Genomic DNA, 14,754 nt, shown 5'->3' on the forward strand with positions numbered 1-14,754 from the left:
CCCCTATTTCTGGTGCTCTTCTCTTTTTTGCGGGGGGGGGGGGCTGTGGGATAAACCCCCTTTCCAGCCCATGCCAGGTCTGGAAAAGCACTTTGAGAACATAAGTCACTTGCCTTTGTAGATGTTACCTTAGTGCATAGGTTAATTTGCAGTTCAGCAACCTCTGACCTCCAGCTGGACGCTCTCCCTAGACTCTGTTTCCCGTGAGATATGACCACGGACGTTAAGCTCATCAGAAGCCAAATTTCTATTTGTTTTTTAAATGCTGAGGAACATACCTATTTTTCACAGAATCCTGGAAGTCAGAAGGTTGTTCTTAGAAGCTTGTTTTTCAGTCTGTCTTCTCTTCCTTTGCAGTTAGAGTTTATGTTAAATTTTATATAGAATTCTAGCAATGACAGTGTAATCTAAGTGTTTCCAACAGAAACAATGATCGCAGCCATAGTCCTGGGCACTGGCAGTAGCATGTGTGCTACTGCATTCGTACACAGTATTTGTACCTGTTTGCAATGAGGATCTACAGTTCAAACTATGGCTTTTCCCTGAGCTTCATACTAGGATACAGCAACAGAAAATTAAAACAGGCCTGGCACCAAGAATGACATATTTAGTTAAGGCATTAATAAAGGTGCTGACTTCAATTCTGTCCAGCCACATGTAATGAAGTAGCTCCTGAAATGTATTTCCACAATATACTATCAGGATACCAGAAGTGCAAGAGCCTATTTCAAAAAAAGTCTTCAGAATACGTTGAGTGAATACATTGTCTTTTGTTTGTCATGCTAAAACAGGCAACTTTGCAACGCAGAGCAGCTAGAATCCTGTTCCAACTCTATGAAATTTTTCTTTGAACAAATATTCTTTCTGCTGTTTAATGGGTCTGCCACCACGGTGCCCAAGTGATGCTTTATTTACCCAATATACACACAGAGTAAAGCCAACATTGATCCAAACAACTGCTGCTACCAAAAGCTTGTTTATTCATTCCACATAAGCAGGAGACAGTATTGCCAAATAACTAAAATCTTAATAAGGCAGATGTCTATTGTTAGGCTTTGGTTCAGTATTTTTAAAGTAGTTTTAATGTAGAATAAACTCAGTAGCAAGAAGAGATCATGGCAGTGTTTTCCAAACTGAAATTATATTAATATACTAAGCAAGTGTGAACAAATATTGACTTCTTTTTGGAGCTTCTCTCCCAGTCCAAAGAACTTTTTAAAATTAAAAAAACCAACAAAATAGTACATAACTCTTACGTTGGAAGTCAGAATTTTATAAGGTTTCATTGACTTCATGGCTTGCTAGTAAACAGTGAAATATTTACATACCACTCTCCATAGACCTGATTCTGCAGCCCATCTGTGCAGAATTTCATAGGCATGAAGGGAACAGCTTACAGCGGTGAAAGCTTTCTCTGAGCATGCATTTGTTTAGTATCTGCTCTTTGCGTAATAGAGTGCATCTGCACACTGATCTGGATTTTCAGCTCAGAACACCACAAGTTCTCCTGCAACCTTGACCTAACTCTTGGCAGAATAAACCCCATGCTGACCACCACAAATCTTGGCCATTACTGCCAGTGCCAAGAGTTTATCATGGATGAATTTACACTTACTTAGGAATATATTTCTATAAAGTGTATTCTGCCACATTGACCAAAATAGGTTTTTACCAACTTTCAGAAAGTGATGTTTAAACGCACAAAAATGCTAAAACCTTGCCCAAGAATCTACTAGGTTAATACACGTCCATTTGTTCTCAAATAACAAACAAAAACATAATCAATGCATGAATTTTTACTCTACATTCTAATTTCAGCTCCATTTTTCAAGCAGAAAATCCACTTCAGTGCCTAGTTATTGTCCTAGTGCTGGATTATCAAGTCTTTTGTAAGTAAAAAGAAAAGCTTAATGGACTTCAGTCAACTTGAACCGATTGGTTAACCACTGGAGACCTGGTTCCAGACGTGTGTGGAGTTACGAAAAACAGTAATGCATGTTGCAGGCAGTAAAAAGAGGATTCAATTTTATTATCAGGCTAAAAACATACACAGCAAGAGGCATCCTCTGCCATGACTCAATTAACTCTAAGGTATGATGACTGATAACCAGCTGGTCTATGCTAGGACAATATTGTGTGATTTTAACGTGTCTGGTGCTCACAGTGTGTGCATGCCATAGGAATAGAAGCAAGTATCAGCAATCATGGGTCAAGGTGCCACTCCCCGCATGACCTATAGTAATTCAGCAATAGTTTATGTCTCTAATCACGTGCAGTTGGAGGAGGCTGCTTTGGTTTTGGCTTTGTTTCTTCCTAAGGTACAAAGAGCAGGAAAAGATCAGTTTGGGATTGGATTTATTTCCACATACCTCGATTTTTCAGTGGAGGCAGCGTAGGGTGAAGGTGTTTGTTACAGTAATCTTGGCCTGTGCAACATTCAATAGATCTTCTTTGGTGTGGAATAGGAGTGTCCTGCAACAAACAATTTGATAGAAAGCAAAGTAATTATCTGTGTTGTAAATACACACCGTCATTCTGGCATCTGAGAGAAAGATGTGCTTGTAGCTGGACTGCAGTCTGTTACAGATGTCTAGGATGTCTGGAGTAAGGCTGTCTGCTACCCAGCCTAGCCAGCAACATTTCATACAGGTAATTAAGAGATTAATTCACCCCTAACACATTTCTGCTGGTGCCCCAGTGCTGCAGAAAGGACTGACTGACTCTAATGGTGCAAGACAGAACTGTGAAAGTCATGTGTCACACATTCATCAGTGAGAGTTATAAGTTATCATGGGTATTCAAAACAGTTTAGCCAGAAAAACACAGGAATTGCTATATATAACTAACTGAGCGGCTGCTTCTGCTCTCATGGGAAGCTGGGTAAAAAACCTTCCATGGACCTTGATGGTTAGACTGTTCCCACACACATGTATAATCATTTAAGGTTAATGTGTGCCTTTCCTAACACTTTAGAGCCACCTTGCTCCATTGCCTTCCATTCCCACAGTGAGATTTGCTCTCCATCAGGTGATCACTGTATTTGACGGGAAATTCTAGCATCAGAAACCAAAAACCAAAGTGCAACTGCATGTAAGACATTTGTTGTGGTCCATCAAATAACAGCCTAACTAACATTAGCTACCATGGAGTCATCAGGAATTAAGACTGCATTTCTCTAAATTCAAACTTCTTCTGAGCAGGAGTGTTACTTAGTAACAGACAAAACCAAAACATGAAGCTAGTGTTAGAAGCAGCTATAATATCACCATTCAGGGATATAAATGCACTCCTCTCGGCAATCGATGTGGAGCAACTACCTGCCAAATGAATGGAATTGAAAAACATGGACATAGTAATGTTTGTTGACTGCAGTTCACTTGAAAGCTATCAAAAAGCCAAGCGACACTCTAACAGTAAACGCTTTCTTACCCGACACTGGAAGTCCGAGCCTTCTAATCCAAGACATCCTTTTGTGACTAAATGTCCACCCGACTCATCTTCTTCTATTATGGTGAAGCAGTAGCCATCAGTACTGAGGATTGGAAAGTATGAATCAGGAGAAGGTTTTGAAATGAAAAATGTGCTGCTCAATATAGTCTTAAACTTTGTTCCTTGCGAGGCAAATCTGACAGTAACAAATAGATGTACTAATGCAGGCAGGAAGACTCAGGCACCCAAGACAACCTCTCACAACACAGTCCAGCAGCTGACAGCGCTGCAGACCAGCTTTTGCACACGCAAAGGAGGCTCTGCCTTGGAGCTGACACACTTACCTTTCCAACATTCCACAGCTATAAATCCTACTAACAAACATCTCAATTCCCTGCCTATGGTCACTACTGTTTGAAGACTTCAGAGACCTATGTAAAGGCAAGCATCAATGCTACAGCAGGTCAGTCTTGTGTGTGGGAACAAGGCATGAACATTTGCATCGTGGTGGAGACCTGAAGAAAGAAACATTTTTCAGATAGTAAACATAAAATACTATTAAGGGTGATTTGTGATTCCTGTTTTAACCATATTACAGACTGCAACACTCTTGTGTATGAGTCCTTGAGTTATCATCAACACCCTTCATAACTGTTTACGTGGGTTATAGGCCTAAAGTGATCCATAATGCTTCCGTTTACAAGAACGTGCACCAGGGAGGACAAGCATACTAACAGATGGCTAGATGGTGCTGGTGATAAATGTCCTTCCTCGATGAAGGTCAAATGCCTGAATGCTGTGGAAAGAGGGGGAGGAGAGCACAAAAAGGGTAGCTGCATTTTACTGAGAATGCTGTACATTAATTTCTCAGAACTCTTGAGGGAGAGACGTAATGTGCGTAAGAAACACAGATAGACTGATCTGCAGAAGAGGATCCAAAAATAAAAAAACCCACTCTTTAATATAAGACATTTAAGTTACATAAAAATAAAATATTCTGTTATTTCCCCAGGAAAGTAACACTAGTTATTATGTGCAATGAGTACTTTTCCAAAGAGAAAAAACAGTTAAACTCAGTTAAAAGAAGGAAATAAAAAGAAAAAAGGATTAGAAAATTTAAACACAGCAAAATTTCAGATGATTTGCTCCTTACTCTAAAGAGAGTCTGAGCCACAACAGCAAAGGCAATGAAAATGTAGGAAACAAGAGGTACAGTTACACACGTAAGAGAGAAACACAATTTGTAAGTATTAGCTACAGGACAGAGAGACGCTGGACAGGATCACGTCAAACATTTGCTGCGGCATATATTTATATATTAGTGGTGCAGGGTCTAGCCACAGTAAGCTTATTACTTCAGATAATAATATATCACGGATTATTGACTTCTGGATTTGAAAAGTAACCAGTTGCACATTACAAATTACTTTCTTAGAGAACCTTCTACCCTTCTTTGACATTGTGCATACAAGTACAGCAAAAGAGACAGCAACCCTCATGGGCAACAACCACCTTGATTTCATTGCTTAAGCTTAAAAGATAGGAACAATAGGATTGCCAAGAAGAGAGACTGTAAGGGATCCATTAGAGTAGAATATTATATTAGATTAGATTTTATTTGTTTGCATGGTGCCTTTGATTCAAAGTAATGAGTAAGTTTAACCCAGGGGACAGAGTAACAAAACAATAAATTGCAATCAAGTGAAACACAAAAATGAACTCCACAGCTAACAATCCCCAGCAAAAACCAAAACAATCAGTTCACAAAGGAAAGCAGAGGAAGGAAAAGTCAAAACTGCTTGCAAAAGGGGGGAAAAAAGCAGGAAAGTCAGCAGTTTCCTTTTTTTTTTTTTTTTGACTTGCCATGGGACTCTGATTCTTAGCTCATTTCTGAAAACTAAATTCAGCATCTCAAGCACTTTAGTTCCTCTGAAAATTTTACTTCAAATTTAAAAAGACAAACAAAGTTAGATTGGAAAGAGTAAACCGAAAAAGCTCCAACAATAGGGATAAATCGTGTTCTTTACAGGCAATGGTAGAGTAATGAAGAAAAAGTGCAAGACAATTTAAAATAGCAGTGCTGAGCAGAATACCAGTTGCTTCTACCTCTAAGGAAAAAATAAAACATTTTCATGTAAGAACTCACTATTTTATTGAAAATTTCTCATATATTTGGATGAGAGGTAGAAGTGACTCTTCTGAAAAAAAATAGAACTACCTCTTACCTGCTTCCCCCCTCCCACCCCTGACACCTTCTCCTGGTTCACAGGATGTCAGACAGACCACACGCTGAAAGTAAAGGGCAGGCCATAGCCCTGCTGTTTTATTTGATTACCCTGCCTCATACCTGCCTGTGCTAGAAATGAAACTGCTCTTACTATCATAACAAGTCAGAAACAAGTCAGGTAAGTCTGCATCGTCTTTAATTTTATGTTTGTTTTGGTGACTGCATGAATAGAAACATATGTACATTGCTGATACAGGCAAAGAATATGAAAATACTATTCTCTACTTCCTAGTAAAATTTGCAGTATAGAATTATTATTTTCTTGAAATCTGTAATTTAAATTCTATGTAATTTGATCCTGCAAATGGTGTGTAAAGAAGGAACACAACCTGATATTACTGAATACAACCAGATACACATCGCTAATCTCCACTAAAACATCATCTTATTAGAGTATGGTGGACGAGAGCAATTAAATACATTTTGGATGTGAACACTAATAAGCAATTTGGTATGCTACATATTTGCCAGGAGTGAATTTTTACAGCCAAGTCAAATGCCAGGAAAATAGTGGGAGTTAATAGCAGAAACACTGACAGACACTGATGTAGAAAGTGCTGCCACAATTACCGATTAAAGAAAGCGATGATCTTAACTGAGACCTTTAATAAATGTCAGAAGAGAGGAACAGAAGCCAAAAGCTTTGCAGCCTCTCACACAGATGTCCTCAGTGGCCAACACCCATTTCTCAAAGAAGATGCCACACCTCAGCTACCAAAACTTGACTGCTGAAGATTTCCTGTCCTGGTCTGTGTGTGCGATGCAGCCAGGGATGGCAATATGTAACTCGGAAAAGCAATGTCTTTCCCTTGTTCAGTGCCTATCACAAGCAGATTAGTTAAATAACTTGATGAAAAGATCCCTTCTCTCTAATTCTATTTCCAATTGAATCCATACCAGTATTATTATTTTTGTCCATTCCTCCTCTTTACCCTCCTGGTTTTGATATGAGAAAGAGCTACAGCATCTTTTCATTCCCATCCAAAGCAACACGACAAGTTTCTGCACTTTTTTAAAAAGTGATCAAAAAATGTTAGATTGTATTATATACAGAAACTGGGAACCTCATATCCTTCTGTAAAGACTGGGTGAAAAAACCTAATTCAAAAACTGCCTGATTCTCAATCTGCATCTAATTCATATATTTCCTTTCATATATTTCCTTCACTTAAGGACGACGATGAAGGTCAGATTTAGCAAAACACTTTGGACACCATCCATAAAACAATGAGTTACTGTAAATGTATTCAACACTTATTCAGAAAAAATAACATAGCAGCTGTGCATCAGGGAAGTAACATGAGACCAAATGAGAAGAGCAGTGAGAGTTGTTGAGCCAGATGGACCTTCAGATGTTCTCACAGCCACTCCAAGGGCAAAGGAGAGACATACAGGTGTTAGAAAGCAAAGAAGTTGTCTCACAGCGGGTCACGGTTTATCAGCACGCTAGCCTCCAAGATGGTGGTGCTGGTCCTATCATGCACGTGCTGCTGTGTATGGTACCTTTGGCTCTTTGGGTGCTCAATGATACCCCTACGTGCAGAGAGAAAGGAGAGTACCCAAAAAGCACCTTTTCATATGCCATACAGAGGCCTATCAATCAATATTTTCTTTATAGTACGTGCCCTTACTGTTCTCCCAGGACTGAGACATGACCCAGCCCACCAAACACATCTTGCATTGTTCTCCCAAATCACAAATCACATCAAAGAGTTCTCTCTGACACGCAGGGTCACAACACAGAAAACAAGCCATTATGCCAATCTGTGAGGGAGAGCCCTAGAAAATGTCCAGGCTTCCTGATGAATATAAGAGATTTGACAGGTCTATTGACGTGATAGCACAACTTGGGGTATGGCAATAGCACCAAGCATGGGTTCCTCCACATTTTCACCAGGACTCTTTAGCACCCTTCACTTACGTGCAAAATCCATCTCAGTAGATGTGAGAACTATCAAGAAGCAAATAGTCAAAACAAAGCTACTCAACTCTTTTCCTTTCCCCTTTTTCTGTTATTCCTTTCTTTTGCCTCTAGAATTTAAACACAAGCCAAATGTTTTATTTTACTTGACCTTAAGATTACACTGAAGTTGAATTTGCATGACGTAGCCACTTCTTTAACACTAGGACAAACTTAATACGGATATTTGCTGGTTTGAATTTTTTTGTATAAGCAAATTCAATATGCCAGGGAAGGCTTAAGTATTTCATCACTTTCTGCACAGTGACACCAAAGTGCTCTCACACACTGGAAAACTATCTGAGAGTAATGCAACAGGTCTCAATACAAGGAGACTAGAATTGCATTATATTTAGCTTAAGTGTTATTTTAAATAGCTAATGTGCAAGCCCTGACCAAAATTAAGAACAAGGAATTGCTGGGGCACAGTTGAAAAATGTGGGAGGGGGACTTCGTGTTTCAGTTTAAACACTTGGGGTGAAATTATGTACTGAAGCATGTATCAGAATAAGGCCCTGGCAGAGAGGGCAAGGAAAGCCTGGAGCTTGCAAGAATTTGTCTCTGTTGACTTGTTTGTTTGTTGAAATCATCAAAGAGGACTTAACTGCCTCTGATATAGTCCTGTATAAAGGATTACATTAAAAAAAAAAACATTAAAAAAATTGAAAGGCTAACTTGTAAGATCTCACATTAGCTCCTTTATCAAAAAATTATCAACTTTACTCTAAAAACTAAAGCTGCTTAAAAGAGAAGCTGCCTGAACTCAGCGCTCTGGCCCACTGTTGAAGTCTTCTTCCTTCTACATAGCAAATTAAAAAGAAAATTCAACCCTATCATCTGGAAAAGAGGAGAATGAAAACAATGTCACTCAAGCGACTTATCACCTCTGGTAACATTGAAAAAGCAATTTAATTACTTTATTGCTTTAGACAACCAAAGCTACCTCAAGACACAGATGGGTAGAAACACAATCAAGACCAGTAGGCAACACATAAGAAATTAAGCTCTGTCAGCTCAATCTTTAAAACTATCAGCATTTATTTGTGAATGGAAAATAGAGTACAACAAGGCACCTAATCAACCTCTGCCTTCACGCAATCCCATTATAGTCAAAGCTAATTAAATCTAACACTAATTTTTAAAACATGCAATTATTTATGATCAGACGCAATTGCCTGTGCATTCGCTTTGTACGCACAAACCTTGAAATGGAACAAAGAAACATGGACCTGGTTGTGCTCAAAGCAGCTTTGAGCTTCTTTAGTGAAAGCCTTTTATGAAGTGCACAGATATTCAAAAACAAGAATAAAATTTCAACATGCTGAAGGTTAACACATTCTTCACAAGCAGAGGGTTGTGAACCTTTTGCAAAGATCTTAATTGTCAGGACCCTGAGCACACTAATGAACTTCAATTGCCCAGATTGGCCCCAACCTGGGTGCCCCACACCCTGTGCCCAGGGCTCCATTTAAGCAGCAAAACTGGCCCCCTCAATCCCCCAGCAACAGTACAGGAGTGTCTGTCTCCAGCTCCATCTGTTGATGGGATGCAGACCACTACTGGCCATGTGAAAGGCTATTGAGGAAGCCATCTCTGCCTGCTGTGTTCAGGTATGCTTGGGGAAATGGGGTCCTAGTGGGTGAGGATATGGGCTGCCCTAGCATCACCCTCACCTCCTGGCTTGGTCCCCTTTCGCTGCTCCCTGACCCTAACCCTCTCTTGATAAGACAACCCTGTGGGGTTGTCCTAAGTTTTTGTCCTTGTTTGGAAGACCTATGGGTCTTCCAAAACTTGTGCTTGCCGATTGCCCCATTTTTTAAAGTGCCCTCTAACTACAGCTATTGCCTTTCTGTTGATATAGAAAGAAATCTGCATTTTAAGCTGCAGTGCTATCCTTAGCTCCCTAAAATATTATTGGACTTAAGCTGTGGAAGTATGAAGAAAGGGAAATTCTGTATAGGAATGTAGCAGGCTGTTAGAGGATTTGACACAGATACGGTTAAAGAATAATTTTTCAAAAATACAACTATGGAGAGGATGTTAAATGGCCACCAGATGTCCTCATTTTTGTATAAACATTCAGACTACAAGTACTACAATATATAGTAGTGGGATATATATATATAGGGATCTATACTTCAATAGATAAATACCTGTGGTAGAAGACCAAAATCAGTCAGGATGGCAGGCTGCTTTTTATGATAAATTCTTAATTGTGATTGCAATAAGACTATCTATTTTATTCTGAGAGTTTTATTTTAAACACAGTTGGAAATGCTTTTCCATTGAACTTTCTGATTCCCCCCTTGCTCCTGGGTGCACAAAAGGCTTCTGTGCTTTGGAGACAGCCCTGGTAGAGACAAGTGCCCAGAGCCCAAGCCCTGGCTATGGATGTGCTTGGTGAACTTCCTGGGTGTCAGGGCTTTGTCAGCCCCTTGGGTGTCCCAGAAAGTGCTGGCTTGCTCTGCAGGTCCAAGCACAGCCCAAAGCTTAACAGACTGATAGAGCTGATGGGTTTGTTTTTTATATACAAAATGTAAAAGGCTTTTAGTGGCTCCATCTGAGGGAAGCAGATAATTAATGCAATAACTTTTAATCTGGAGCAGTCTATTTATTCAGACAAACACAGTGTGATTGATACTGATACTGCCTGAACTTAAATTTGGGGAAACCTCCTTTAAAGTGAGTTTCAATGAGAATTTCTGGGTTCTTTAAAAATGTGCCAATACTCATTCAGGCTAGGATGAAATATGAAAGTTACTGCCTGACCAGTAAAGATGATCCCAAAACACAGGGAAAACAAATAATCCCTGCTAATCTGGCTGGTCTTGGTCAAATCTCTTGAAACCTGGTCTCAACCCAGCCAGCTAACTGGAGACCTAATAACTACTCTTTCCTAACAGTAGAACTGGACCCTCTTTTCTCTGTAAAGTCCCATTTCACTCCTCATCCATAATCCATTTTAACAGAACATTTACTCATAGTCCCTGGTAACGTGAAAAATACTTAATGTCAATGATGCCTACAAAACAATGCACAGCAGGCCTACCCAGCTGCAGCATAAGCCTTGTTCAAGGGGTTCCTTAACATGGATCCTCTTGTGCTTCTTAATCCATGGATTTAAGTCATCTGTAATTCTCCTGTCACTGAGTGTGTGAGACAGTATGTGTGAAAGCAGAGGCTCTTGCTGGTCAGGAACAGGAAACAGTTGATTCATGCTGCAGGGGATCAGAGTGGGTTTTTACAGCTTTTAAACTCTCTGCCATGTGAGAGCAGTTAGGTCTAACTCCTGGCTAGAGCATGGGTTTAAAGGAAGAGGACAGAAAGAGGAAATAATATTTACGGTTGTAATCAAAACTTTGGTATACTTCAGTGTGAAACTGCAGGCTGAGCAGAGCTACAAAACAACACTCAAAAATCCAACGAAGTAATCTATTTCTTCAGCAACCTTAGGCTTTCTCCATCTATCTTTTTAATGCATTGCCTTGAAGACCTGACACAATGTTAGACTGTCTTGCCTCAAACAGCACTGCATACCCAACTGCCATGCCCAGCTGGGCTCACATCTGTGTCCTGCTTTGATGTTTCTCACATTCCCAGAACTCCACTAGGCTATAGCTGATGGCGAATAGCTCCAGTATCTTACCTGCTTGAAGTAAGCAGAAAGGTTTAAATTCCTCTTGAGGAACATGAAGAGCTCAGCCCTAATTTTCTGCAGCTAAAGCAAACTGTATGTGTACCTCAAGCCAAGACTGCTCTCACTCAACAGCAGTATGTGTCCAGCAAGAGCTGCTTTTGGGTGAATCACAGACCAAGGCTGAGCCTTTAAGGGGACTGTGCACAGCTGGACATGCCTCTCACCGAGGGAGGCAGAAGGATCTAAGGAAGCAGAATCCAACTCAGAAGAGAAGTTTGTAGTACTCTAAACACAAAACCAAACAGCAGACTATAGCTAATATAAGAAAATACTCAACACCACCTCAAGATAAAGCTCACTTTCACAGAATCATCTGGTTAGAAGAGACATTTAAGATCACTGAATCCAATCACTCACCCTGCACTGCCAGGGTCCCTAAACCACGTCCCTCAGTGTCACATCCACAAGCCTTTTAAATGCTTCCAGGAACGGGGACTCCACCATCTCCATGGGCAGCCTGTTCCAACAATGCTTCACAACCCTCTCCACAAAGAAATTTTTCCTGATATCTAACCTAGATCTCCCCTGGTGCAACTTAAGGCCATTTCCTCTTGTTCTGTCATGGAAGCAAGAAAAAAAATGAAGCCTTGAGGACCTGCAAAATATAGCTCTGCTATTGCAAAGACACACCAAGAGCAGCATTCTTATAAATAGCGTACAATAGAGAGTGGTTATAAATTTGTAAGAATTTATTGACATTTGGATATATCTCCATTAAGTCTCCTCTCACTAACTGCACGCACCTTTACAGAAAAACTCTTACCTTTGGAGTATTTCATATGCAATGAATTTAATATAAGTATTATCTAAAAATGTTAAGATGTAAACACCCTAACAAAAATTTAAGTATGTGGCTGATATCTAGGTAAAATTACCTGATATTTAGACACAATGTATAAACAACTCATTTAAATGTTACTGCTTTAAACAAAAACGGCAACACCCAGCTTGGGACTGCTGAGCTACCACAAACAGGTTTTCCCATGTTTCACCACCGTAAACATATCTCACAAACCTGCAGGTGCTGTTGACTGAGTCCTCAGGACAGTGGTGATGGCACTGACAGGACAGCTTCTTCTGTGGAGGGGCAGGTGCTGTGCTCTCACCATCTTCTTTTCTGGTGTCCATGCTCAACTTGCCAGAACTTCGCAAGGGCATGTTGTCCAGAAAATTGGCTATAAATATAAGGGGTGAAGAAAAAGAAACAGTTCTAGGCTGGACTGCAAGACTTGGAATGAAGGCTTTAAAGTATTTCTATCCATCAACATTTGAGAAAGTTATTTGAGCTGGGTGTTCACTAAGAGCAGTTTTCTGTAGCGGCTTTCTTTGAGGCTTACTGGGCCTCAGTGGCATTAGCCGAAAGGTGCTGATGTTCAAGTTCTGCTGCTGCCACAGAGGTGAGTCGTACTTTTCAGATCGCACAGTACTTGTACTCCATTACACAGGTCAAATCCTTGGTTACACCTTTGCACTTTGTCTGTATACTTGGCACACATTTACATCCACTGAACCTCATAAAAATGAACTGGATTTATGGTACTCCAGGCAGAGCGGAAAATGGGCATATAATTTAACAAAGATTTAAGAAAAAGTGATGTTCTTTCAAGTTCAACAGCACTTTCTATCACTGAATTGCATAAGCAATACTTGGAAAACAAGGAAGAATAGTTCACTTCTATAAAAAAAAAAATTATAAACAAAGGAAAGAATGTGTTTTAGAATGAACCATGCTGAAAATATGAAGGTGATTCAGTGTACTCTGATATTTTTAGAAGAAATCTCCATGATGCTGGTGGAGTACAGCTCTGTTAGTGATGGGCTAGGAGCTGTTTAAGCAATGTTCCCCCCAGGTCTACTCATAAATATCATCTTTCAGTGCTTGTGAGTATTTTAAGCCTCAAAGACAAAAATGAGATCAAGCATGAAAAGCTTAAATTGGCAGTTTCTCACTTTCTTTTTGCTTCACTGTAGGCAATCTTACTAAAGGGTCATTTATGAACAGCTGTCTCCAACAGAATAGTTCAAGAGCAGGCTTGAAATTCTTGATTTACTGTTAGGTCTTTAGAAACAAGTGGCGTTATTATTTTGATTGGTGCCTGACTGCTGCTTTGACTCTAATTAAAATCTTCCCCAAACTTCCATCATCAGGACTGATATCTCGTGGAGCTGACAGAAAAACTGTATCCTTCTCAGCTCCCTACAGAGAGATGGAATGGGCAGACAGGCAGATTCAATAGGAAAAAGTAGCTACACTTCAGGGCTTGGATGGCAAGCAACAACCAAGGTGAGAATAGGCTGAAAGGTGAAAGGCTAGAGGTAAAGCATGGCTGTTCAACCAGCTCATGCTCCTAGGAGGTCTATCGAAGTCCAGTCTGTGCTCCTGGGTGCATGGGACCAGTTAGCACCCCGAGCACAAGCATGCATGCCACGGCTCCCAGCTGCACACCCTCCTGTCCTGTGCCAGCTCTGGTAGGAAAGCCTTGCAAATGGTCAGGCACTGGCAACAACTGGCAGCCAGGCTTTAGTTTTCTTCAGTGTAACAAGAGACACGCAATCTTGCCCCTAGCAAACTAGGAAAAAGCTGAAACTTGTTAGCTCTGGGAGAACTGGGTCTTTGCACATAAGAAGAGCCCATTTAAAGAAGTGTTAGCTTTCTGGACATTATAGCCTTTCCATTCCTTCCATAAGAGGTATATTAATAAGGTGACTTATATGACAGACAATTATTTGCCATATCAGACCAAGACACCTATGAAATGAAAAACTTCATCATGATTTTTGCTCAGTACCTATGTATTCCACTGAAACCAACTGGATTTTATTAGCTCACCTCTTACTAAAGAGTTTAGTAGAAAAGCAGAAAACTAGTTACAAAACATATGGAAACTATGGGCTTGTAACCCTTGTGCCCAGTATCAAGATATTAGATTCATGCACAACTAGATGTACTAACAATTAGCAAAATTAGAACTAAATGGATTAGTTCACTCAAGGTGCGTTGTATATCTGTGTACTCAAAGATGTAACCTTAAGATGCAGCAGGTGCTTAAATTCAGGAAAAAAGTGCACTTTTGTTTCTCATAATTTTGAAACTTTAAAACACAGCCTGTGTACAACAAATTAGTATCAACAGATGTTTGCTCCCTGGGTCACAGGACTGGTGATTAAGTAAACTTCCTTTCAATCAGCAAGTTTTGTCTGTATTACTTTGTTATCATTGAATGAGGAATATTCAACTATTAATATTCTTGTCAAAGATTTTCAGACTTCAAGATCATGAGGCAGCAAAGTAAACTTCTAGCTCAAGGGGCAAGCAACAAAATAGGTTGCTCTGTGTATCATTTCCATGGCTCTTTCTACAAGCTATCTACAGTTACAGCA

The 14,754-nt window shown here is 40.0% G+C and overlaps 1 protein-coding gene across 1 annotated transcript in view; it reads right to left on the minus strand.

Moving 5' to 3' along the window:
* BMPR1B (bone morphogenetic protein receptor, type IB) overlaps positions 1-12,540 on the minus strand; it is a 30,172-nt gene extending 17,632 nt beyond the window's left edge. The window contains exons 1-3 of the mRNA XM_010139813.1: positions 12,389-12,540; positions 3,430-3,532; positions 2,370-2,472 (exon numbers count right to left, since the gene is read on the minus strand). Coding sequence (XP_010138115.1) covers positions 2,370-2,472; positions 3,430-3,532; positions 12,389-12,531 — 349 coding nt within the window. The 5' untranslated portion in view covers positions 12,532-12,540. The remainder of the gene's footprint in view (positions 1-2,369; positions 2,473-3,429; positions 3,533-12,388) is intronic.
* Positions 12,541-14,754: the final 2,214 nt, after the last annotated feature.

The sequence above is a fragment of the Buceros rhinoceros genome, unplaced genomic scaffold (assembly GCF_000710305.1).
Source record: "Buceros rhinoceros silvestris isolate BGI_N320 unplaced genomic scaffold, ASM71030v1 scaffold500, whole genome shotgun sequence".
In the NCBI taxonomy this organism is placed as follows: Eukaryota; Metazoa; Chordata; class Aves; order Bucerotiformes; family Bucerotidae; genus Buceros; species Buceros rhinoceros.